The sequence below is a fragment of the Aspergillus homomorphus genome (genome assembly GCF_003184865.1).
Source record: "Aspergillus homomorphus CBS 101889 unplaced genomic scaffold BO97scaffold_44, whole genome shotgun sequence".
Taxonomy (NCBI): Eukaryota; Fungi; Ascomycota; class Eurotiomycetes; order Eurotiales; family Aspergillaceae; genus Aspergillus; species Aspergillus homomorphus.
This window is the reverse complement of record NW_020291930.1, coordinates 1-25821: the sequence shown is the minus strand read 5'-3', so window position 1 is coordinate 25821 and position 25821 is coordinate 1. Positions and strand designations below refer to the sequence as shown.

At 50.6% G+C, this 25821-nt stretch overlaps 6 protein-coding genes across 6 annotated transcripts; 3 read left to right on the top strand and 3 right to left on the bottom strand.

Moving 5' to 3' along the window:
* Window positions 1-1558: 1558 nt before the first annotated feature.
* On the top strand, window positions 1559-2947 carry BO97DRAFT_480392 (MIP transporter; the record flags this gene model as incomplete). Its single annotated transcript, XM_025700753.1, has 4 exons — window positions 1559-1897; window positions 2097-2651; window positions 2720-2790; window positions 2867-2947. The coding sequence occupies exons 1-4, from the start codon at window positions 1609-1611 to the stop codon at window positions 2945-2947; spliced, it is 996 nt and encodes a 331-aa protein (XP_025547868.1). The 5' UTR covers window positions 1559-1608.
* A 442-nt stretch (window positions 2948-3389) lies between these two features.
* On the bottom strand, window positions 3390-5284 carry BO97DRAFT_397508 (tetratricopeptide repeat protein). The gene is made up of 2 exons (XM_025694146.1): window positions 5217-5284; window positions 3390-5156 (listed from the first exon to the last, which is right to left on the bottom strand). The coding sequence occupies exons 1-2, from the start codon at window positions 5219-5221 to the stop codon at window positions 3410-3412; spliced, it is 1752 nt and encodes a 583-aa protein (XP_025547867.1). The 5' UTR covers window positions 5222-5284; the 3' UTR covers window positions 3390-3409.
* Window positions 5285-8569: 3285 nt separating this feature from the next.
* On the top strand, window positions 8570-9948 carry BO97DRAFT_417386 (uncharacterized protein; the record flags this gene model as incomplete). Its single annotated transcript, XM_025696477.1, has 3 exons — window positions 8570-8862; window positions 8981-9047; window positions 9691-9948. The coding sequence occupies 3 exons, from the start codon at window positions 8570-8572 to the stop codon at window positions 9946-9948; spliced, it is 618 nt and encodes a 205-aa protein (XP_025547866.1).
* Window positions 9949-16355: 6407 nt separating this feature from the next.
* On the bottom strand, window positions 16356-19793 carry BO97DRAFT_353359 (acetyl-CoA synthetase-like protein; the record flags this gene model as incomplete). Its single annotated transcript, XM_025692051.1, has 1 exon — window positions 16356-19793. The coding sequence occupies one exon, from the start codon at window positions 19791-19793 to the stop codon at window positions 16356-16358; it is 3438 nt and encodes a 1145-aa protein (XP_025547865.1).
* Window positions 19794-20886: 1093 nt separating this feature from the next.
* Window positions 20887-22776, bottom strand: BO97DRAFT_459929 (class I adenylate-forming enzyme family protein). Its single transcript, XM_025699317.1, has 4 exons — window positions 21718-22776; window positions 21556-21650; window positions 21368-21489; window positions 20887-21300 (listed from the first exon to the last, which is right to left on the bottom strand). Exons 1-4 carry the CDS (start codon window positions 22768-22770, stop codon window positions 20897-20899), a joined length of 1674 nt encoding a protein of 557 aa, XP_025547864.1. The 5' UTR covers window positions 22771-22776; the 3' UTR covers window positions 20887-20896.
* Window positions 22777-23110: 334 nt separating this feature from the next.
* Window positions 23111-24380, top strand: BO97DRAFT_459919 (putative oxidoreductase; the record flags this gene model as incomplete). The annotated part of the gene is made up of 3 exons (XM_025699316.1): window positions 23111-23410; window positions 23462-23530; window positions 23613-24380. 3 exons carry the CDS (start codon window positions 23111-23113, stop codon window positions 24378-24380), a joined length of 1137 nt encoding a protein of 378 aa, XP_025547863.1.
* Between the last annotated feature and the right edge of the window lie 1441 nt (window positions 24381-25821).

Sequence of the window (25821 nt, the reverse complement as noted above, 5' to 3'; positions counted from 1 at the left end):
AGATGCTCGGTTGTCGGCGTTGGAGATCAAGACCGAGACCGGTCGGCGGAGCGGAATTACTAAGATCCAAGCGATGTGTGGCGAGTTGGGCGATTCTTAACTGTTTCAGATGGAAGATGTTCGTTGGAGAAAGTACTAGGTAGTTATGAGAGATACTAGGAGGATTTCACTGGGAATATCATCTGGGCATATGGCTGTATCTGATCGTTGGTGCTCCTGTGCATCGAGTCACGTGATGTGTGCTCTTTCAAGAAGAACTGGTGGTATTTTCAATTATCCGAGGTTTTGCCATTCAATCAGCGTTAATTGTATCGGGAATGACCGCATCGACTAAACTCATCTTGAAAGACCTTGCTTGGTCATCCGCTTGGTGGGATAACTCCAGGCTGGAGACAAGCCGGATGTTCCGGCATAAGCTCCACTGACTTTTCCATCCGTCTGATGCTGCGTTGCTTCGTACTGAGATATCTTTCTTGAGAAATGATCCCACCTTAGACAAAAGGTTGCAGCAACGAATGCTACCAACAACCCACTCGACAGCCAATATAAGCCCAAATATCCCATACCTGAGCTCGATGCCACCATCCAAAACAGGCAGCCGAGCACGCGACCACCTGTAACAAGCGCGGAACCAACGGAACCACCACCATCCATGCTCTAGCGTCGCGGAAGCCCCGGACTTCCAACGCAGTACTCCGTACGCAATCTTATTTCGTATGACTATAATCTGAAACAAAGTAAGATAGGCAGAACCCGGCACGGAAACGGATGCCCCGTAACCCTGACATCCCGAGTGTCGACTAGTGTAGTCTAAGAGGGATATGATGGATGGATGTGTCCACTGTCTGCACCATGCCACGCAGAACCCGGCCAGGAACGGTTGGATCATGCAGGGTACGGGATGGGGATTGGTTTGGTGTGGAAGATTTCGTTGTTAAGAGGTTTCTTCACTGCTGCTGCTTCTGTCAGTGCCGGGTATTGGTTTCGGTCTTGGGTCAACTCCGGTGGGAGAGTCGGGTATGTGCATGGTGTTGGATAGCATTTGCGGTATTCGCATAAACATGCTGTGTTTCCTAAGCCTTGTCCTCTCCATGAGATTAAACTCGCATAGTTATGCACTGCATTCGTATCCAACGCAAAGCAAGGAACGCATTCAGACCGATAAACATAGACAGCATCGGAAGCACGTTCTGGCCATAGGCATAGACTTTATCTGCTGAATATCCGGCTTGATTGGCCGCTTAAACCCCGGACAAAAAGAATTTGCCAATGGCAATTGTAGTCTTCCAGGAACCCGAGGCAAAGCTTCTTTATCTCGGCAAAAGTCTAAACGACTCCACCAGATCCGGGGTCTGATGGGTCGGATTGCCGAGCCAATCCTTGCGGGCGCTGCTCCGTTTCGTCCCGGTAGGTACTGACCATCATGAACCCCGATGGGCATGATCATGGTGGTGATGATGGTGATTCTGGTCTGATCCCAAGCGAGGTCTGTGTGTCTGTCTTTTATCTGCTGCCCTATCTTTCTTATCATTCTCGCTTGACACATCCCTTCCCTGTCATTATCGCCAACTTCACACCTCCACGGAGGGTGATAACGACACCATAACCATGACCATGGCGTATCTCCCCGAGTACGAGCAGGACGAAACCCTCGCCACGACGCCCGGCTCCCAGCACGCCCACACACATGGCCACGCGCTCGAGCCCGCCACCACGCCGTTCGCCGGCCGCATCGGCGGCAACCAGGACTTCGTGCTCGACCGCAGCGACCCCAAGAACATCGACGTCCTGCACCGCGTGCCCGATGCCGCCCCTTGCATGACCCTGCCCGAGATCTTCGACCTGCGCGGTTTCCTCGCCCCCGAGCTGTGGAAGTTCGCCATGCTCGAATGTGTCGGTGCGTTCCACCCTCTCCCCCGGTCCCTGCACTGCGGTGCACCAGGAAGTTGAAAGGAAAGGGGGGTCCGGGGGTTCTCCCCCGGAACGCCTCCCCTCTGTTGTAAGGATATCCGGGGGAGAACCCCCGGACCCCCCTTTCTTTCAGCTTCCTGGCCACCTCAAGCCACCCCCACTAACTGACAAGCACAATAATGTAGCAAGCATGCTAAACACCTTCCTCTCGGTGTGGGTCACAACCCACCCAATGGCCAAAAGCACCGCACCCACAAGCGCCTCAGGCGTCTACAGCACGATAACCTTCTTCTCGCCGACCTTCGGCGGCCTCACCAACCTGCTGCTCACGCCCCTCCTAATCTACACCTTCTCCCCCAGCTCAGGAGGCCACATCAATCCGCTGATAACCCTCGCCACGCTCTTCGCGCGCATCATCTCGTTCCCCCGCGCGGTGCTGTACATCCTCGCCCAGACGCTGGGCGGCGCCCTCGCCGGCTTCGCTCTGCACGCCGCCTACGGCGACCGGAATATCACGGTCGGCGGCTGCTACATCGACACGGCGCTGGTGCCCGTGTCCAGCGGGCTAGTCGTCGAGTTTTTTTCGTGTCTGATCGTCGTGTGGCTGTGTTTCGGTGTTGCGCTGGACCCCCGTCAGGCCAAGGTGTTTGGGCCGAGTGTTGCGCCGTGGTTGGTTGGTGTTGTTGTGGGCGTTGTGACCTGGGGTACCGCTTGGACCCGCGTCGGGTATATTGGTGCTAGTATGTTCTCCTTTCTCATTCAGGGTCTTAGGAGTGAGGGGGGTAGAATGTGGATGCTAACGGCTTAGGCGTCAATCCTGCGCGGTGCTTCGGCGCGTATGTTGCGTCCGAGTTTCCCGGGTATCATTGGATTCATTGGGTATGTTTTCCCTCCCTTTGCCTTTGGATTGAAGAATCACGGGGGCGTTATGTTGGAATAGTTGCTGATGGTTTAGGTCGGTCCGCTGGCGGCTGCGGTGGCGCATGGGTTGGTGTATTTCGTTGATCCGTTGTGGACGGATCCCGTTCGGAATTGATTCTTGGCTGTCTTGTATATATTGGATTAGCGTATGCATTTGGTTTTTGTTCTTTGTATTCTGGTTTGGGATTAGGTGGCCAGGGAGCTGAAAGGAAGTGGGGTCCGGGGGTTCTCCCCCGGAAATGCCTATATTCTGGTTTAGGATTGAGGTGGCCAGGAAGTTGAAAGAGATGGGGGTCCGGGGATTCTCCCCCGGATACACCTAGGAATAATATGTTGGTTAAGTTGGACCAGGAAGCTGAAAAGAAAGGGGGGTCCGGGGGTTCTCCCCCGGAACGCTTTATATCTGGTTTAGGATTGAGGTAGGGTGGGGCGCTGTAGGAAAGCGGGGAACGGGGGTTCTCCCCCGGATACACCTAGAAATAATATGTTGGTTGAGTTGGGCCTTTATATTCTGGTTTAAGATTGCGGTAGGGTGGGAAGTTGAAAAGAATTGCATTGGCTGGCTAGAGAGTAGATACTAACAATCGCAGCATGTCTGTCCTCCCGCCGGTGCATTTACCGCAGTCAGGCGACAGTAGCAGGAGGCCACGATGGGCACGTCTGCTGCGGCGACCGCGAGGTCGCGGTACGGCTCGATGAGTCTAGCCTCGTCCAGCTTGCGCTGTCGGACGAGACACTCGTGCAGGCCGTGCAGGCCCCAGACGTTGTTCAAGCGGCCCTTGCGGCGCGGGAAGCCCTCGGCCATGCCCAGGTCCTCGCGGAAGACGCGCTCCGCCTCGGCCGGGCGGTTCTGCTCCAGCAGCAAGCCGCCCAGTGCATGGCGCACGGGCTGCATCCACGGGGGCGGGTCGCCGTAGGGGAGATTGTCTTCTAGTTCGATGCCCTGCTTGAGCGTCTCGAAGGCCGCGTCCACCTCGCCCCGGCGGTACTGCAGCTCGCCGTGCAGCATCTTGGCCCCGACGGCCAGCACGTCGACCTGCTTACTGGGCAGACTGGCGATGCGGGACACGGGCACGTTCTTCCTGGCGGCCTCGAAGCGCGTCTGCATCTCCTCCGCCTCCTGCACGCGGCCTAGGGCACTATAGGCCACGCCCTTAGCATACAGCACCGTAGCAAACGTCGAGCAATACACCTCCGTATCCTCCGGCTCCGGCAACGCCAACACCTCGTCCCACCGCCCAAACCTAACCAGAACATGCGCGCGATTGCCCAGGAACGCCTCGATCCAGTCCGCGACAGGCGGACTCTTGATCCTAAGCGTGTCCTCATCCACCACAGCCTCGAGTTGGTGTACCGCCTCCATACAAATCGCAAACTGTCCCGCAATGAACGCGGAATATAGCTTCGCGCAAACATTATGCACCCGGTACGCAACATACAGCGCCCCGCCGACGGCCCTCCCCGTGCGTCCCTCCGCCACACACCCCGCCACGTATTTCTCGTCCGCGAGGATCGCCGCCGAGTTACTCTCGATCGACTTCCGGTAGTCGCCGACCGCCATGTCGATGTGCGTCGGCATGTGCAGCAGGTGCGCGGCGTCACGGGTCAATCCGCGCAGCGTGTCGGCTGCCCGCTGCGCGATCTCGGGGTACGGGGACATCTCCATGAGGTGGATGTAGAGGTGGCAGAGCGTGGGGTTGTTTTGGGCGGACGGCTGGGTGGTGAAGGCGTGTTCGATGAGTGTTCGTGCTTCGACCGTGTGCGGGCCGCTTGGTTCGCCGGTCTCGAGGTTCCAGAGTCCCCTGGGGGATATGCACATTAGGGCTTCGGCGAGGAGGGCTGTTATGTCTTGGTCGGTGGGGTGGGCGGCGTGGGCGGTTCGCATGGCGGTTGCGTATGCGCGGTTGAGGGCTGGGAAGTCGTAGGCGTTGTCTGCGGCGGTGGTGCTGCTGGTGGTGGGGAACCGCGCGAACAGAGCCACGATCAGCGCCTTCTCGGCCTCTGTGGTGTTGGTGGATGGGTCGTTGGCGAGCGAAAGTGCCGTCTCCAGCGCTGCGTGCGCCCCCACGATGCTCGTTGCTAGGTCCGCCCGGTCGTACAACACCCACGCTTTGTTGTAGTTCGGTCCCAGCGCGTATGCCACTCCCCAGTGTGCTAGTGCACAGCACGCGTCGTGGTCCACGGCCAGGCGGAAGCAGCGCAGTGCTTCTTCGTGGTTGAAGCTGTAGGCCCATTGCCAGCCGCGCGTAAACCAGGTTTGTGCTTCGGGTGAGGTGGTGGTTACTGTTCGGGTGTACGTGCCGAGATCGTAGTAGCTTGTGTCGCTGGTTCATTCAGTTGGTAGTTAGAGTTAGTGATGTTGCAGATAGGGGCAGAAGACGTACGCCATGTTGTCGGAGTGAGCATGGATGGATGAGTGGGTGGATGGACGGAGGGTGTTGCTGTGTTGTCTTGCGGTGGAATGAGGACGAGCGCGGTTATAAGCTGGGAGTCGAAGCGGGGTATGGAAATCACCTCGCCGAGTTGCGGGGCTTCAATGTTCTCTCCTCCTCCTTGCATCGGCGATAGCAGGGGTGCAAATGCAGATCCCGGAACTATTGGATGGTTGCATAGTTGGGGATCCGTGCGTGGTGTATGTCTCATGTGATTGGGATGTATGCAGGACGTGCAGGTTTTCGGCGAGGACATCCTTGTTGGTATACTGGTATGTACATAGTTTGTGAGAGTGCAGTCGGCGATATGGATTTGCTTTTTTGGATGCATGGCTGTGGAGATGGGTTTGTGGTGGTGTGTGTTGTGCTATTCGCGCTGATGGCGTGATATGATTCTAGTTTGGGTACATAGTTCTGTCCATTACGTGATGGGTTCGGGGGTTTTAGGAGGTATACTGATCAAGGGAATACTATGTACAGTATCCTGGGGTGCTTATGTACGCTAGGGCAGTGCAGCAACAGCACTTCGATCGAGATGCATTAGCTGTGAGCATGACGAGAGATATCACAATATGTCCAGCGTGGACAAACACCACCCTGCGACAAGGGATGTTTTGCTACTACTGCAGACTACTAATAGAAATCACACGACCGTGTCTCGCTTATAGAGGTCGGATAATAGGCAGAATGCTCTAATATGCCGGGGGCTATGCTCTGCAAACACTATACTAGCTCATCATGGCTTGTAGGGCAACTGGTGAATGCACTGTAAATACAGGGAATGAATTCTTTATCCCGAGGAAGTATTCATGCAGGTAATACTATTGAATGACTCAAAACGTGTGAATGGTTATCGCCATTGAATGGTCCCCTGCCTGGAGGTATCCTCCTCTACACTTCCGGGATCTGTTCTTTCTTCCTTTTTTCTCCATCTTCCATCCACACCCGGAGTCTGACTTTTCACACCTTCCTTCCATACTGGCCTTTCTTCTACATACCTTCTCTCATCAAACAGTACCTGGTTGTTCATACTCCCACCATCACTGTTCTTTCCTCTTTTGTACTGGAGCCCATAGCTGTATCTTTCTTTTCCGTACACCTCGGAGCTTGACTGTTAATACTCCTATCCTCAATAAAACCCAGGCTGTTCAAGAAATTTATAGAATCGGTTTGATGTACCGCGCTCGTGACTTTGAGTTTCAGCCCGGTTTGATTGAAGACTATGTTCATCTCTACCCCAGTTGAGGTACAAGCCATTTCCCGTTACTCTTTTATTGGATTGGTTGCGAAAGGACGAGTCTGAAGTCTTGATGGATCCTGCTTCTGCCAAAAATATCCCACTCAACCCCCATCCCACTATCCGATATGTGTCGCTCAAGGAACTCGGTCTGGCTTGAGGCCAGCCAAGATGGAAGACTAGAGGTATAGTTATCAAGGAGAGTTGTCACCGTGAGTCACCCCAGTCTATACACCTATCCCTGCTTGTCTTTCCTAGCTCTCAGATGGAGTTTCCTGACTTGAGATTCTGTTGGGATACTTCGTTCACTTCGATACTTTCTCTTTGAAACTTCTACTAATAATGTTCTAGTGAGTAAGGCTCAGGCTGATGTTCTCTGCCAATAGGGGCGGGGAGACCAAACCTGATTGAATCAATCCTGGAGAAAACACCTTACAGACCCTCTCGTGTCTTGCTAGCCATTCCTCGCGGTTCTTGCTGACAGACAGGGCGGATTTTCAAAGTTTTCCAACACTAGCAGGAATCCTTCCGCCGTGCTGGTATCGACGAAGGGCTGTGTAGCAGACCTAGCAATTTGAGCTGCAGCTCGTCATGCAGATGTGTGCATCGAGAGGACATGAGACCGTAGACAAGCGCCGAAAGTCGTGCGGGATGATTACACCAACCGGAATATCATGCAACTCTACCTCGAGAAGATGCCGATACTCGCATTATTGGGGCTGGATGAGATAATAGAAGAACGGAGATTTGCGGTGAGGGTCCGACACAGACAACGCTTTGTGCGCCCATGGAGGCTCACTGCCACTTCGTGGATACACCACGGGCAAAGACTACGAACCATTAGAGTCCCACGAGAATTGCGAAAACATGTTGTTCCGGCTGTCATGATGCGCCGAACTCTTGAGTCTTCGAGGGTTTGTTCTTTCAGGCTTACACCTGGACTTTCAATTGCTGGTGTTGGCTGAAGGTTTGTGCCTTCTTAGGCTCGGGTTACTGACCACAGACTGACAATAACTTCTATCTCAAACAAGGTATGTGACCAAAATGAAAAGACATGTAGGATCGGCCTGCGTAGGAGATTTCTATTGACATACTCATTCAGCATCGGATCCTCATTTGCCAGAATGCGCGTCGGTATACTCAATGCATATGGCAGCAATGAGTAGCGACCCGCTCTGTATTACGGCGAATTACGAATGGGAGTGAAGCACTCTTCCTGGAATCTCAGTATCGATCGACACTTCGTAGGGTACAATATTCTCCTTGGTGGTTCCACGGCTCATGCGCCAAGTGTCATATGATGCGTCGAGCGCACCAGGTGACCCACGCCAAAGGTAAACCATACTCCAGCTTCTTGAGGTTCTATTTACCAAGCTAGCATGTTTGCAGCGATGTCGGGGTTATTGAGATTGTTCGCGTGCGCGCTTGGATTGTCGCAGCCCATCGCGCGATTCTTCTATCTGGATAATAGTCGCATGCAGGAATCAAAGCAGTACAGCATTGGGGATTTATCACTGGCTTTTGAAAGCCTCCTATATGGGTACATGCTTTCATTCCTCTATGGTCAAGCCCAGTTGCGAGATGAGAAAGCACCGACTCGAACATAATACTCAATTTAAACCCATATGCGCCGGTAACAGGTTTCCTACGTCCAGATAATGCTTTCATCTTGGTCTACGAGAAAATGCTATAATTGCGGCAGATTCCACTAGAAAGTTGGATAAGCTAATAAGCCTCGTGCTATTGGCCTGGACCGAAGGCACTTGATCAGATCTCAAAGGTTCTGTCGAAATATCCACCTTATAAGGTGCCTCCGTCTCAAGCAAACGAATCTGGGCAAGGAAAACGAGCTTCAGCTTGGCCGAAATAACACCTCGCTCTAATATCAATTGGAGAAAACTCTTTCAATGACGCAGGATAAGCCACCAGGCAAGACGATCATTTACGATGCTTGTCCTCATACCCTCGAAGAAAAAGTACCTACACAATCCAGTTTCGAATTGGCGTTACTTCAATGTTCATGTGGAGGCGATTCCACTCCACAGTGGCCCCCTTTGGGTTGGTGAAGATGACGGCCACATTGGTAGCATGTCCTGATGTCCGGCTCCGCCAGTGTCCGAATCAAGTATATCAGACCTCAATGTCAAGCACGCAGCTGACCAAACTGGGATCGAATCATACAGACATTAAGGTGCAAGAAGCATCATGGAGTGACGCGCGGTCGGCCGCCGTTCATCCTCCTGCATCACGGAGTGTTTCCATTCAAACTCTCGGAAGTGCTGGCAATCCGTTCAGCAGTAGCGGGTTGCGTGGTAGATTGAAATCTCCGACGATTGTGGTACAGGACTTGCGCTTCGGGCTGTAAGTTCTACCTTGCTCCTGCAAGATCAGATCAGCATACTAATGCACAATTAATAGTTTTCTCTCTGCGTATTGGTGAATTCTTGTGTGGCCTTATTATTACTATTGCACTGAACAGCAAAATCATTACGAAGACGGTGTTGCAGAGCGATGTCCTGTTTACGGCCCGATGGACCTGGACCATCGTATGCTCCATGTGCTATCAGTTCAGATGGAGACAGTCCAGTTGAGGAACACGAGCAGAACAGAAAGACTTGAGATAGAACTGTAACACCAAGAGTACTAAAATGCTAATGTTTTCACATCTCAAGATACCCTCTCTAGGGTCTATATTATCTGCAAGGTTATATCAAGCGCGATCGCATTATTTGCTAGGCGAATGTGGTTTGTTGGCCAGCATCATGCGCTATCGAAGCTCGCACAAATGGGCCCTGAATGGCAGCACACAGTGCAATGAGAGGACCATCAAAGCTCACCCTGACCCTGAAAGAACCGCTTAAGCGAAGTCTCCTTTTACCCAGCCGTCATTTCAGTATCCATGGCTGTAAGGCAACGACATGCCCCTGGCAATCGCCTCTCATACCCATACCAGACCTCGCGCGGCGAGTCCAGTGCAACGGGCTGTGTCTGCGATCAAGGTACCAAGCACAAAGAGCCTTATTTATATCAATGCCATGCCATGATATCTGAGTCCAGAAACCTGGGGTAACCGCAAAAATTATATACAAGTGAATCATCTTGCAAAAACTGAGAGCCTGAAGAATTCCTAAGGGCACGCTGAAGCGGAAGGTTCCTTCCTCATGCCACAACCACAACACCGGCCAGTAGGTCAGAGCCGTTCAGACTTATACAGATCCGAGCCTAATACAGTCTGTAATTGAGCCAACCGCAATCGACACAATTACCACCACCACCAGTACTACAATCACCATTACCATTGCCACCCGCGCCGCTTCAATTTCGGCTCGCCAGAAGGAGTTCTCTGGGCGAAACCTATGGTCTCATGCGATGTTATGGGATCTCTATGAGACAGACGTGGAGAGGACGGACAAGAAGGAGCAGAAGGAGGTAAAGAAGGAAGAGTAGGAGAAAGATAAGTAGAAGAAAGACGAATAGGAGAAAGACGAGAAGGAGAAGGAAGAATAAAAAAAGGAAGAAGGGAAAGACAAAAGAACGCTCGAAGAACAGCAATCTAATTCCAGGCCACAGCCGCAGCCGTCTGGTGCCTCTGTGCCCCTGAGCACATCCCCCGTTCTCCCGGCCATCGCACAATTTCTCCGTCCGAAGACACAGCCGGGGCTCAAAGGGATCGTACCACCACGTACGGTGGTGGCCTCTTCTCAGCTGCCGAGCCCCACGGCGCCGCCTAAGGTAGGAGAACACACATATCTAAGAGATATGTTCTCTGTCCCTCTCGTCGACGCCCTGTGGAATCCCTCCATGATGGGGAATGACCTCTCACTTCCCTTTACACGGCTATGCGATGCATGAGTTCATTATTGCGTCAAAGCAATTAAGGCGACCAAATTGGCCATGATGTTTCTCTATGACTTCGATACACGTGGGGATATTAGCAAGGAAAGAATCCCGACGAGCCCAACAACTCCCTTTGACCCCAAGTTGGCCTTGATGGGCGGAGGTTGAATTGTTTCCTTCCCACTGAGTTGTAAACGGTTCAGGCAGCGTGCCGTGGGTTCTGCCGGGACTCCTCCTCGAATGAGAGCGCAGCCCTAATCATCCCGTCGTTTCACCCGGCCCGCCTCCCCAGAGACCACCAGTACGTTACAGAATAGGCCTGTGAAGCAGGAGAGCGAGCTAATACGGTCCGTAGAAACCCTCGCCGCCCCCACCCCCCCCGTCCGCGAGCCTGTCCCCCGCCACGTCAAATGGGGAGGCGACCCGGTGTACGGCGGTCCGCCAGTCAATCTACTCTGACCCTCCATGGGACTGAGTGGCGACGATGAAAGAAAGCTTCTCGCAAAGTCCTGCGTCAGAATTCTCGTGTTTACAGCTGGGGGAGATAACATCACGCAGTGGGATAAGGCGCGTATTGGAACAATTCGGGCCTTTTGAGCGTTGTGCTTTGCGTCAGTACCAACACTTTCACACCAATCTTGTATCGCAACTTCCAGTCCCAATGAATTTCTCAATGACGAAAGATATTCGCTCAGGGCCAACATGGCAGACAAACAGGACTGATGAACAACGTCAGACTGAGCGGCAACCGGTGCACGCAATGTTGAAAGAGAACAAAGGCCATGTAACCGACCCCAAACGTCATGACTCGTCCATGCGAAGCTGATATGGCATCGGAGGCCATAGCTTTGCAAACTCATTATGCCCTAGCAGCGCGTTCTGTTACTCTTGAAGATCATAGTTAGACGAATTGAAAATCAATGCAACCCAATCCCACGCAACGCTTCTCACAACCGCCTTGAGACATATGGATGGGACATGGAAGCGGGTCTGGGATAATGCGGTGGAAGAGACAAGGAGGAAGGTTAGCTCACATTCGTCCCAGCGTCATCTTGCAAATGGCCGATTAAAGCACCAGTTGATCATCACAGGCTGCATCAACGAGCAAGTGACCATCCTCTGGCTATCACCGGCATGCTGTGCAAGATCTGCATTTGGATCTGACATGTGAAGGGTTGTTCTGACCTAGGGTGGCTTATAGCATACATTCTCGGGCCGTAGCGTCTTCATGTTCCCACCTCGAGGATATGGAGGAACGTCCCACACAGCGTCCTGCAATAGAATTATCCGAACAGAGAACACGCTTCGCGCAATGTAGCCGCGATATAAGGCACATGCACGCAGTTGCAGGCCTACTCCACATCGTCTAAGCAGGCATCAGCTCAAGCATCGCCGCCACGTCGGTCAACGGAGTTGACCTTCCTACGGGGTCAAGGCTCGTCCAGTCAACAATAACGGAAAGAAACAATACGTGCTGTTCACTAGCTAAAACTAGCCAACAAAGCATGGCAGTCAGCTCAGCTAGATATGAAGCCTTCCTACAGTCACGGCTGCGTTGCGGATAGTGTTGCAGATGACATCGAACACCAGGGCGCGCGAGGCTCTTTTTCGATGTCGAGACCAGAAATGTTACCATTTATTTCTCTTACTGATAAAGGAACTGCCGACTTCCTGTTTTCCGGTTGGATTGATTGATTGAGGAATCTCATTGATTGAGTGCTACTCAGCATATCAACCCCTCGAGACGCCAAGATTATGTCGCAGCATGCAAGCGATGGGCATCTCAGATGGCTATCGAGTAAACGCAAGGCAATCTTTTTGACGTTCTGAAGATGGCTTGGAATACCCAGGCTAATTGATAGGATTGTCATTCGGCACGTCTAGCAGGAGAGGGAGATACTTTAGCTGCTGAAAGCTGAAATAGCAAATTGCCGCTTGATCCGAAGTTCATATTGCAACCGCAGCTACAGATGACGCAGATGCTGGGATTTCGTGACTCGATTAAAGCCTTCGCTCTTAAAAACATCGTTTACTAGCAGAACCACTTCTACTAACACTTAAAATGAGCGCCCCATCCCGGCTTACCAACCCGAGTACAAGTACTGGAAGTTAGTGGAGGGCGTATGAATTGATCGTCGCCGCGAGCACTGTGTCGCTAATCATATACGAGTTCCATGCCAGGCGCGCTGAGACAAGGGAAGACAATCTTGGGGCAACTTAATTTGCATTCAATCTAATCATTGGCTTTTCGTCTTGTGTGCTGTGATAGAGCAGCCACCCAAGTTCAGATGCAAAAGATGGCCACCATAACATTCTTCATGTTTATGATCGAAATCAGGTCATTTGAAGCCATTCTTCTTCATCGCTATAGTCCTGGGCCGATAGCAATTGACAGATTCAAAGGAATGGAAGGAGTGGCTGCAGTCAAACTTCGTGAAACCTTACTTTGTCGAGTTTTGGAATGACTACCTTAAGACAAGCGTGAAACCCGGGCAAAGAAACGCCGGCCTTGCAACAATTCAGGAGCACCTAGCAGCCGGGGAGGCAGGTGATATACAAAAGAATTCAGCAATCCATGACGTGGATTTAGCAATGTGGAGACTGAAAAACATACTGCAAGATATGTGCAGGGCTCTAGTCATGTGGTTCCGATCCCTGCAAGCTGATCCCAGCACTACTTTTCGCAGGGAACATAATCAAGTGGCAAATGGAGCGGACTACACAATCCGGTACCAAGTTCAAGGATGCGCCATTGGCCAACCTGCCATGAATTGAGGCCACGTTGAGGCTGAAGAGCGACAGAAACGGTTCTACCAGGCTGACTCACGTATTAACAATCTCGATGTACTGTGTCTACGCGCATGGTGCCTACCTCTACCCCTTTTCCAAAGGCGGATATGTACATTGCGGAGGCGGAGATGTAGACCAAGCAAGCATCGCTTGGCTGAGAAGCAGAGAGACAATAAGGGAGCACCCATGCGTCGTTCGATACTGCGCGAGCCGCGCAGACGAGCGACCTACTGGACAGAGTCCGAACCGAGGGATAATTCTATGCGAGCTCATCTCTCCGCCTTCGTTGTTCCTTTGAAGCCCGCCCTTGGAGGAGGTCCAAGTGAGTAGTCGAAAATCTCTGACCTATCACGCTGGGTAGAGAGCAAGCGTACTTACTGAATGCCACTCGAACAAGAAAACGAAGAGTCTCGGACAGATTAGCGATAGACGAACACAAGTTCGTCTCGCTCCCGTATCCGCTTCAGACCCAGAGGCGCAACACGGGATAGGGTAAACCTGGGAATCGGTTAAAGGGCTAACTATCATTTGCATATCACCCTACGACCAACTCTCCCCTTTCTGAATATTGAGGCATTTTGTTCTGAGCCCAAAGATGATACCAATGTTTCAAGGGCAGTTTCTCAATACCTGAAACCAGAGAAAAGGGGGCAGTACTACCGATCACTCTTTCACAGATCTATAGAACCCTATGAGGAACCCTCTGACGGCATATATTAGCTGTCGACCGGTAGACTAGTTCTTCTGAAGAGCATGGCCCATGAATTGGTTATATCATTTTACTAACTTAGCCACAAGCATCAGCGTGCAATCGACCGTAGCTTCCAAATCTGCAGGAATTTGATAGCGCTACACATGCCTGGAGACAAAATGTCATTAAGTGGGAGGTTTTTCTAGTTGTGGTGACCAAACCAATGATACCTTTGCTGGCGACCTGGTCACACTTGATGCAATCACGATAAGGTATCGCATGCAGCTAATCAATCTGACGAGATATTAACTAGACTTCTGAAACCGTCTCTCCTATGCCCCTTATCTTTACTCGAGTTGATTCAAAAGCTTTTGATCAGGTCATAATGCCGGAAAGAACTTTGCTATAAGGGCAAGCCGAGGAAAGGCTGCTAGCGCGCATGCACAACGTCTGAAGGATGATGTCTTCTTGCCATGGGTTGGGTTCTGCTGAATGAAATCCCCCTATACTACCCTTTGAACTGCGTCGACATAACGAAGATAAGTTGGTGTACGAAGTTTTCAGTCTCCACGGCCTTGTTGAATCTACTTCATACTATGAAGCCCGCGTCCCAGCTTGATGCTGCCTGGTTGTCGAAGAGAATCATAAGAAGGCATGAGACAGATTATCATTTATCTGTGCTTGTCTGCTTCCCCTTCTTTGCGGAATACTTCAAACGCATACCTTAGCAGGTTACGAATACCCTCGTCTGCCCATTGATCAGCCTTATTTTCCACCAAGGATTCCTTCTCAAGCATTTGCGATCCCTCGAACTATAGCCAGGTGCTCTACGTCCGTTTACTTCGACGCACGACGTGCACTTGCCAACTTCAAGTTCAGTTGCATCCGATGAGTTACAGAGCATCGCCAAGGGCAGCGGAGTCAAAGCAGAACATTACCCTGGACCAAGTCAACAGCCGTGGCGCTGAATCTGGTGACAATATATATCAGCTACGCTAGCTGCAAGTGTTGTCACCTATGACCGATGTTGTTAGCCGGCTAATTCGATGCGATCAAGGATTAAATTCTACTTACACTCAAGTGGAAACCGAGGCTGTTCCCTTCGTTGACAAGACTGACACGTCAGAACTTCAAGTTGCCGCGGGCGCCTACGGAAGAATGCCAACCCTTAGATCCTGGAACTCATCTCAATTCGAGGCCTTTCTGCTTTGGGCCCACTTGTTCCAATTCATCTACAGCGGTATCGTAAAATGATTCTAGAGATTTGATTTGCTGACACGTTGGTTGCGGACCGTCGACCATTTAAACTATGATACGCCCGACTGAGGCTTTGTATCTCGAATTTACGTTTCCAGTTCGGCGACTTCGGACCTGTCTGCCGTCGAAGCCCCTGGGGCGATGTCCCGGGCTCAAGACTGATGCAGATTGAAAGCTATTGCAGTAACATTGGACAAGAACAATTCAGGTGTTTACATTCATGATCTGAATTCTGATACCAGTTTCGGAAAGCTTGCAGATGGGTTTACTATACTGCCGGAGAAAGTGGAACCTAACACAAGCCGTGGCAGGGCTCAGGTTGTTCTTCGGCCAGGAACCGCGTTGGAGAAGCGCTAGGTCAATGAATATTCAGTTTCATTGATTATATATCATATTACTAGTGTTGTTCCATAACTTTTGGTACACAGCTCTGTAGTTGCCGCATACCCATGATGCGCACGGGCCAGTCTGGTGCGGCGGCCCGGATTGACTCCTGATCATGGCGGGGATAACCCTCAGGAGAGCCAGTCAATTGCTGTTTTTGGGAGTCTTCGCCCTTCGAGGATTAGGACCCCGTTGCTATGCTTTTCCGGTGGAGCGCCTGCCGACTCGCCCACAGGGCGGACTGGGTGAGGGGCCTTTCGTTTTGGATGGATAGACATGTTTACCCGCCCAGGTGGTTAGCTGCATCCCCAATTGGCTGTACGTATTTCTTCGTCTTCTGATGATGATTGAGAAATTCGCGGGTAACAATAAGAATCGTAAACTCTGTACTGTAAAGGATAATTGACGCAATGCTGTCATTTCTAATGCGGTGGAGCCGCGGGGCTTATGGTTGACTATGGATCTGTGGATTTCCGGTCCCTTGATTGGCATTTCACCAGTTCAATTAAGACCAGGCTCGCGATTCTGATCGGAAGCAATCTTGCAATCTACAGGAGAAAGAACAAGAATTCAAAAGAAGAGAGAAGATCAGAAATGCCGCCTTGATATGTGTAGCCGGCCGTACTAGGCATGCATAGCGAGGGGTTTGGGACCAGATTTCTACCCATGTCACAAATCTGTACTATGAACTTGGATAGTGACATTGGAAATAATAACTAAAACATAGTAGTATTAGTTACTCCTCATCACTATCATGATATGTAGATTCACTAGAAATACTAAATTGATATGTATTTCGTACGCTCCTCGCCGAACAAGATTAAAAAACGCCTAGGCCTAGAATTAGGAAGAAATTAATATCATGTCTATTACTCTACAAGATAACTAGCTTATACTAAACATGTATGTCAGATAAAAGAGTATTAGGTGCCTCCGACAACACTTTGACAGCATCTATAAGTCTTTCAGCCAGGCGAGTCGCCGACGGGCGATCCATCAGCGAACTCGCCGTCAAAACCTGAATGTCCAACTTCTCCGGCCCAGAAACACACCGGAAAAGCAACTGACACGGCAAATCAAGATATACTGACTTGCTAAACGTCAAACATTCCACGCCATCAAGAGCCAGAGGTGGGGGCCCGATATCCGGCCGTAGATGGTTAAGCATACAGCCAATCTGGGTACCTGTAGGCCAATCTGTACAATACTTTGCAATATCTGGTAGGTCCCAAGCCGCTGCATGACGTGCCACCCCCGCATATTGCTCACTGAGAGAGTGGCAGAGATCTGCGAACGTCGTGCTCTGTCGGGATTTCAGGCGTGCGCGCAGGGGGCTTATATTCAGACATGGGCCCAGCGTGGTTTCGATGCCAGGTAATGCGACCATGCTGCGTGTGTCAATGACATTTCCAAAGACGACATCATCGCTACCTGCCAGACTGGCTAGTAGAAGACTGCATACTGCATTAACTAGGGTTGGCACCGTAACGTTGCCGAAGACTGTAGGCAGAAGCCCACTGATGGGTGCGGTTATGACGCGAGTTGCTGGCTCTATGCCTTTTGGGCGTTGCGTAAGTGACGGAGTCAGAGTCGTCATGGATGCCCCTCGCATATTTTCACGCCAGAATTGCATTGCCTGGTCATTTTCAGGGGAAGACCTGCTCGCATCTCGCGCGTACAGATAATGCTGAAACGGCGTTGCTGCTGGAAGGCGATGGGTGGTACCGTTTTTGCTGGAATAACAATTGTTGTACGCCAGTGATATGTCCTGGAAGAGGACAGGAGAGGTGTTGCCGTCATACTGTGCGTGAGAAATTCGGACTATAAAGGCGTGCTGTGTATCCGACCGCGATAAGAGAATGAAGCGTGGCAGCAGGTTTCCGGATGCGGGAGCAGTCTCTGTGATTATTTCCGTGACAGTCCTGGAACAAACATCTTCCAGCCTTTCAGCACCAATTCTATGATATTCCAGAGTGGGGTTGACACTTTTCAAGACAACCTGCACGAACTCATGCTCCGACAGCTGTTTGAATACCGTTCGTAGAATGCTGTGACGGCAGACCACAGCTTTGCATGCGGCTCTGAGCCGGTCGAGATCAATAGGTCCGTTGAGCATGCAATAGTAGCCGGTCAGGGTCCATTGAGTAAGGAAAAAATTCTGACTTGCTGTCGTGGGGAGGATATCAAGAATGCCATATTCGGTCTCGAGATGCGCAAGTTGTTTACGAACAGTGCGGATTGTGTTCATGTCGCATAGTGAGAATAGCTCGGGAATTATAGGCGCATTCGAGACTTTGGGCCGCATAAGGACAAGATCAGCCAGTTCGATGAGACTTTTACTCTCAAGAAGATCCGCAGCTGACAAGTCTAGCCCCTCAGACCGCGCCTGAATCGCTACCTGAATTGCCATGACTGAATCACCCCCAAGACGTAGGAAGCTATCTTGCCCCCGCACAGATGATGTATCGACTCCAAGCGCGGCAGCCAGTATATCTATCAAGAGGCGAGATGAAGAGGTATTCAATCTGTGATCTGGAGGTTCACTAGGATGAGTTGGATGGCGGGATGCGTGTGTCAGGGCTTCCAAGGTATACGTAGCGCCGAGTCGCCGGAGCTCTTGTCGATGTGTTTTTCCCGTTGCAGTAGTTGGAATACTTTGTATCGGAAGATAAATTCTTGGAATCATGTATGGTGGCAGGTTTTGCGGTAGTGACTGATCGAGGCACCGAGCCAGCTCTGGGATAGTCTTTTGCAAAACGTCCAGTGTTACTGAATGGTTCTGCTTGGGGGCACAGAATGCCACCAGCACCGCGGTTTCGCGACCTATTGGCACGACTGAATCGACCACAATGATGGCTTGGGTATCAGGTGGAAGTGACTGCTGAATCCAATGCTCGATTTCGCCAAGATCCACTCGCTGGCCGTTGATCTTGATCTGTCCATCCTTACGCCCAAAAAAGAGCAGAGTACCATCAGCGGCATACTGAACCAGATCGCCGGTCTTGTACAGATAGTTGGGGTTGGGCTGTGCACGAAATTGGGAGAGCCAGGCCGTTGTGTTGAGAAATGAAGAGGCTGTCTCTGCGGGGCGGTTGAGATACCCCCGGCCCACACTGGGGCTTTCGATCACCAATTCCCCCACAGCACCCACCGGCACCAAGCGGTCATGATTAGCTGGATCAACAATCCAGAGTGCACTTCCAGATCCTTTGCCAATGTTCATGGGCATAGAAGATCGTGTGACAGTGGCCATAGAACTGACTGTTGTCGCCTCTGATGGGCCGTATGCATTGATCAAGTGGAGACGGTCTGCCCATCTGGCTACTAAGCTAGTATTCATCGGCTCACCACAGAGAACCAATGTTCGCAGAGTGGGGACATCGTTTGGATCCAGAATCCTGATGGCTGATGGGGTTATACTGGCCCAATTAACTTGTTGCTTGTTAATGAAGGCCGCGAGCTCGTTGGACCGCTGCCAATCAGACGGGATACAGATGCAGCCTGCATACAATAGCGTGTAGAGAATGTCGCGATTGGCGACGTCAAACACGAAACTGGCAAACTGAAGAATACGGCTGTCTTCTGACAATGATAGTGTCGGGCCGTTAGCCATGGCTCGTTGGTAAAAGCCTCCATGTTCGATGACCGCGCCTTTAGGTCTGCCTGTTGAGCCTGATGTGAAGGCCACATATACAGGATCATTGAGCTCGACTACCGCGTCGTTCGATGTTGTATCATTGAATACAATTGGCTCCTCCACAGCATCTTCCACAGCAATCACTTGATGGACCAATCGGCTGGCCTTGTCTAGACAGTTTTTAGAACAGACTATCAAGCTTGCCTTGACGTCGTCACAGACGCTCGTTATTCGTGCCATTGGAGACGATGGATCCACAATCGCATATGCCGCGCCCGCGCGAAGAACACCCAAAACAGCCACAATGACCCATTTGCTTTTCTCAAAGCAAAGGGGGATTATGGTCCCAGGAGACAGGTTCAATGCGCGAATTTGTTGAGACAACCGGCACGATAACTCGTCCAGTTCACCATATGTGAAATTGCCGTCCCATGCGCTGACGGCCGGCTTATGCGGAAATTTCGAGCAGTTATCCAAAATGGCGGTATGAACACACCTAGCAGGCTGACTGGGAGGAGACGTATTCCAACTCCCAAGTAACGATTTGTCGTCCTCTGTGATCAAGCTTAAACTTGATAGCTTCAGATGCGGCTTCTGAAGAATTTGGCTCAATGCATGCTTGAAAGTTCTTGCGATATTGCTACTTGAAGCCTCGTTTGAGAATGGAGACACGGTTGTGTCGACCAATATGCTCATTTTTGAGCCTCCAATACTCGTTTGGAACACGTGCTGAAACCCCTGATTTCAATCAACAGTCTGCATATATTCGAATGGGCAACTAAACTTACCGGAATCTTAGCGACCGTGGGTAACCTTTCTGTCACCATGATACTCCTTAGGCTTCCCAAAATGCTTTCCTCGCAGGACTGGGTCTGTCTAACCAGTCGACGTATTGGGGATCTCTCATTCAGATGCACAGTACAAGTATATGTCTTCACAGGGGTCTCAGTATCAATCAATCCAAATATGGGGCAGTCGGTGGCTGCAAAGACGCCCAAAACAATGCCCCAAGCTATTTGGAAGATACTATGCAGGTCTTGACCATTTTCCTTTGAGTTGGAGAGTGTCCAACTCGCGGAAAGTGATGGCTCGACTTGAGATGCCCCCATAGATACAGTCATGACAGCGATGGTGCTCCCAGGAATGTTGGACCTCCGAAGATTGTGTCAACGCCACGACGTGCTCAAACTTGAACAAAAGTCTATCCGGATTCACTCGTATTTATTTGTTATACATCGATCTCCCATTCGGAAGCAGGAACCAGCAAGGCAGGGTTTACTGGAATCTCACACGGCGTCGTCATCCAGCATAATTACATACTCCACAAAAGACTTGGCGAAAAATAACCCCTTACCGGCACTTTGTGGAAGAAATTACACCGTGTTTTAGCCCTTGCATTGGATCTGTCGGCGTTGTGACGCGCAGAGCCGTGAGAGTTTGGAGATCGGAATGTGGATACCACCACAAAAGCTATTCAAAAGTTAACCCGACAATGTTTACCGGAGGCGCACATGCGAGATACAGTGGCTGAAACTTTATCGCTGAGCCGAAGAAAAGAGACGTGGTAAATATTTATATCCTCCAATGTAGCGTGCCTATCGCTTTTGAATGCATCTTCGGTGTACCGCCTGAGGTTAGTCTGCCCAGTAAGCCTAAAGAATTGATTCTTCAAAAGATGCGACTACTAGCAGGTTATACTCAGTATATTTTGTATATGTAGCTCAATATCTTATTTAAAGTGCTTGTGGAATTATATATTAGGGCAGTAGTGATTTGGTGGGATCCCAATGCTCCACTCGTTACTGTAACCCAGCCCAGTCCCATGCTTTTGTAGGCTCATTCTGCCCTTTTGTATGTGGTGCACACGTTTCAACATTCTTAGCAGCGCTGCCTATGAAGTACGTTGCTAAAGCATCCTTCTTGTTGACCTTACCAGTAGCGGTTCGGGGCACGGTCTCTCCCTCGTGTAGGATTCGCAATTTGGTGGGAAGAGTGTATGCTGGAAGTGAATTGGCGAGATCTGCACGCAACTGAGACAATGAGAGCTGGTTATCTCCTTGCCTGAGCCGTAATAAGGCCCCCAGCTGGTTTGCGCATGCGCTATCTGGTACTGCCACAATGACAGCCTCGGCCACGTATGGAAGATTCAAGAGCCCATTCTCAACCGGGATAACAGGCACGCGGTATGCGTACACTTGGACGACTTTTCATTGGGTGAGAGTCAGTATCTTGCTTTTGCTTGCGTTCTTTGAGCGCATTAGCTTGCTTACAGTCTGAAGAAGCGCGACCTTCGAATATGAACTCATCGCCTTCCATGTGTGCCAGGTCGCCTGTCCGGAAATATCCCTTGTCATCAAATGCAGCCTTGGTAGCCTTTTCATTGTTCAGATAGCTGTAATAGAGTTGATAAGTTATCAAGAGCGTCTGTTGACTGGCTGTAATAGATTATTAGACTCACTATAACATGACTCGAGGGCCCTTGATGAGGATCTCTCCATTTTTGCCTTCGGATAGCTTCATATCTACCCCTGGAAGCGGCCGACCAATGGAGGGCTATGTAGAGTGAGGAATTAGCTATCAAGGGGGATAAAAGCCACTCAATAATAAATTGATCTCTCACCTTCGAGGGAATAACCTTTGACAGTGTACTGATAAGACCTCCAGACTCAGTTGAAGCATAACGCATCACAAGTGGTGCATCAACCAAGCTCTCCCAGAACTTCTGCAAAGAAGCAGTTGGCATAGCGGAGCCTATGCACATTTCTTGGATTGCACGAGCCCCACTTACATATGGCTCGATTTCTGTGCTTGTCAAATCTTTGAAGTTGTCATCATAATACTGCTTTAGCTTGGCTAAAGCCATAGGACCCCAGACCACCTTGGTAACTCGTTGTTGTTTGATAAGCTCCCAATATTCCTCCGCTGATGAGCCGGGCTTGAGGACTTGGATGATATGCCCCTCTAGCAGGGGCGGCAAAGTGCAGATCACCCCTCCAATCCAATGCACCATGCGGTCGCTAAGATGCACTCGACGGTTCGCTTCTGTGCACGACTCTCTGGGATGCAAGGCATGCCGCGGTAGTACCGCACCTTTAGGTGGACCGGTTGTTCCGGAAGTGAAGAGAATGAGGCCAGGTCGGTTTGAGGGGATCTTCAGAGTTTCATCAATTTGCAAATGCGCTCTATCATCAGCACATTGATCGGCATGACTGCATGTAATAGCCACACTTTGGATATGGCGGTGTGCTTTTTCGGGAGTTGGCTCTCGAATCTGGTGACCTTTTGTCGCAGATTTAGATGGTGTCAGTAGCAGAGCACACTTAGTCTGCTCAAGAAAGTGATCCACTTCCTCTTGGAGAATGCCGATCGCAATAGGCATAACAGCCCCGCCAACCGAGAGAATTGCGAGACAGCCAACAACGAAATCTTCTGAAAGTGGTGCCTGGAGTCCAATCCATATTGACTTGTCGAGGAGCTGTCCGCGATTGTCAAAGTGACTTGCGGGCAACGCATCTCGGATGCTTTTTCGCGTAGCCACGATGTTTTGGATCAATTGAGTATAGCTGGTCGATATTCCGTTTGACGAATTGTTAATACAAGTTCCAGGAAATCGTTCAGCACACGAACGAAGACTTGAGAAGATATCGTCGTTTGGAAATACATTGGAAGCCATCTCAACTTTGTCGGCCTCAAGGTCAGATGGGGTCGTGGGGTTTGAAATTCTCTTAGGTGTCAACAAACTCGCTATAAATAGTTGCAGATTCATCACCCCTCCGGGTGCATCATTAGAGCTCCATCCTGGCCATGCAAGGTCTTTTCGCCCTGTAGGGAATGATTGTGCTTCTGCTTCCGCCTTTCCCTGTACACCGCTACACTTGCACCCCTTGCATCGAGATGCCGCGATGAATAGGTATCTTTGCTTGGCGACGTCTCATCTTCCACGAGAGAATTCAATTTCTTCTTCAGCGAGGCTCCTTCCAAAGCGAACTGGCCATAGCACACACGTTCACACAATGGCTGTAAACTTCAGTGAAATTCCTGTCATTGACTACACGCTGTCAAAGTCCCCAGCCACCGCCCCAAAGTTCTTAGGCCAGCTTCGCGATGCACTCATCCAAGTGGGATTTTTTTATCTCGAAAACCATCCAATCTCATCTACTTTGCAATGGGACTTGAAAGACCAGTCACGGCAATTTTTCGACTTGTCATCGGAGAAGAAGAATCAACTTGGAATGAATAAGCACTTTGTGGGATACGTGGGGATGGCAGTATCCACAACTGCTAACCACAAGGATCATCGCGAATCACTAACGGTATGTTTAATCCCTTATCCCTTAGAGTTTCAAGGATTAACAGACTAGAAGCTCGGTTATGAATGCCTCCCACCTGGTGCCGACGAGCCGCTGTATCGCAACCTACGAGGTCCCAATCCAGTATGTATTCCATTCTTATACTATCAATAGTAGTATTGATGGCTAGCACACGCTTTAGATATTGATGATGTGAATTCTATAGTGGCCGGATCATGAAGCGCTTCCTCATTTCAAACAAACCATAGAACAGTACATGACTGCGGCAAAGACATTGAGCGAGGAGTTCAAGGTCACAGTCGCCCAGGCGCTGGATATTGAACCTATGGAAATAATGAAGTTATTTGATGACACGCCTTTTGACCGACTTATGTTGGCTAAGTACTCTCCACCACCTTCGTCTACAATCGACCACAGCGGAAGATGCAAGGATGCACCAGATACTCAGGGCAAAGGACCCCACAAGGACGCTAGCTGGCTGACCTTTCTTCTGCCTGGATCACCACATGGTGGTCTAGAGGCCATGAATGCGGCTGGTGACTGGATTCCAGTCCCTCCTCGGCCTGGGGCAATCATTGTCAATGTAGGGATGCAGTTGGAAGCAATGACGGATGGTGTTTGTTGTGCTGCATTACACCGAGTGGTGACTCGATTGCAAGACTTCGTTGATGACAATGGTAATGACCGCGGGCCTCGGTTTTCATTCCCTTTCTTCCACAACATCGGTCTCGATTTGAGACGGGAGGAACCCCTGAGTATTCCGCCACATATTTCTGCCCTGGTTACCAGTGATGAGGCTAGGCGAAACGCACGACTCTTTGTGCGCCGCCTATTTCAACGGGGATGCCCTGGAGAGGGGATCTTCGCGACTCGTTTGATGGTGTATCAGGAAGTAGCAAAGGAGTGGTATCCGCATCGTCTAGCTGAGATACAGCAGCCGACATCAAGCGAATCAGCGTCCAATCCCCAGTGAGAAATGAGAAGCTGGGAATGAGACCCGCGGGCCACGGCGCTGAGCTGGGCGTGCCGGCGCTTCATGCGATGGGAGCGGTGGGATGAGAGATGTCGATTTGCGCGTGCGTTCAGCAAGCGTATAGTGTGGTGACGATTTTCGGGTTTCATAGGTTCGAAGTTCGGCTCGTGGTCTATGGGATCTTCTAGTTCGGGAGAAAGACGAACAGTCGGAGTGGGGGCCTGGGCTTTCTCAGGTTCTAAACTTGGATTCAAAGATTCGGGGTATGTGGGGTGTTGAGACGTCTCGTGCTTTACTGGCGATGACGGGGTTTGCTTGAGTATCTGTCGTACGTTGTAGGTGCTGATGAATTGAGATATTCAGTTGAAATCTGACCTCTGTTTCTTGTGTGTTTTCCATTCATGCGGGCGACTGCCTCATTTACAGTCGAACTAAACGACCTGTCATCGCCTCTCAGAGCCCGTCTTCAATCTGCAGGTTGCCGTACAATTTTGGAGATGCTTGCTACTGTCAGAGGCTGGTCATCTCTGAAGAGTAGACGGGTTTCTTGAGACTCTGCCCCGACAGCAGTCCCCGTAGCACCACACTCTTTGCGGAACGAATCGTTGAACTCTTGCCATCTACGCAACCGACTGCGAAGCCGTAACACCCGTCTCAAGATCAAGAACCAAGTCTTGTTTAGCACCACCACTGAGGCTATTCACCGAGGACTTGGTAGCTGTTGCCCAGGCCTACGAAAATGGAAGCTTTAGGGACGAATCTGAAGTACTCTGCGCCACTCCATCGAGCAAAGCAGAAGCACATTCCTCACTGCCCATCCAATTGGCCCGAAGCTTACGCCCCAGAGTTTCAGAATCAACTTGCGCATGGCTTACAGTATCCGCCGAATTGCTTTTCGCGCGCTCTCCAAGCTCGATCTATTAATCATCCAATAGTCGCGAAAATTGATCATAGACATCATGTATTCGTGCCCGACGTTCCCCTGCTGCTTTGAGTGATAATTTGTGGGCGACTATAAGCGGTATCATATTTTGATCGTCCACTGTAGATATAGATGTGGCAGTTGACAGCTTCATTGCAGTACTCCATTGCATATCTGACGCGGACCACTGCGAGGAGTTTGCGCAAAACAGCGGTGTAGAAGACAGCAAGCAAGTCGTCAAATTTCTGTCGCCTTTGCAATCATCCAGCATTGCCTTGGGAAAAATTGTTTCTCGCCCGAGATCTCCATTCCTTTTTTAAATCGGTTAACGCACGGAAAAGCGTGGCGTGGAGGTTGACAGACTGTGGCGTAGAGTGGCTTAACCTGACCGTTATACCTTAACCTTAACCTGACCTTAACCTGGCGGTCAGGTTAAGGTATAAAAATCAGATTAACCGCAGGTATAACGGTTAACCGCGGTTAACCGTTATACCTGAATCAGGCAGAATCAGGCAGAAA

Coding starts and splice junctions, on each gene's coding strand:
- BO97DRAFT_459929 (XM_025699317.1), bottom strand. CDS start 22,770: ATGGCTTCCAATGTATTTCCAAACGACGATATCTTCTCAAGTCTTCGT. Junction 21,651..21,717: donor CAAAGGTTATTCCCTCGAAG/GTGAGAGATCAA, acceptor CACTCTACATAG/CCCTCCATTGGTCGGCCGCT. Junction 21,301..21,367: donor AGGTCGCGCTTCTTCAGACT/GTAAGCAAGCTA, acceptor CCCAATGAAAAG/TCGTCCAAGTGTACGCATAC.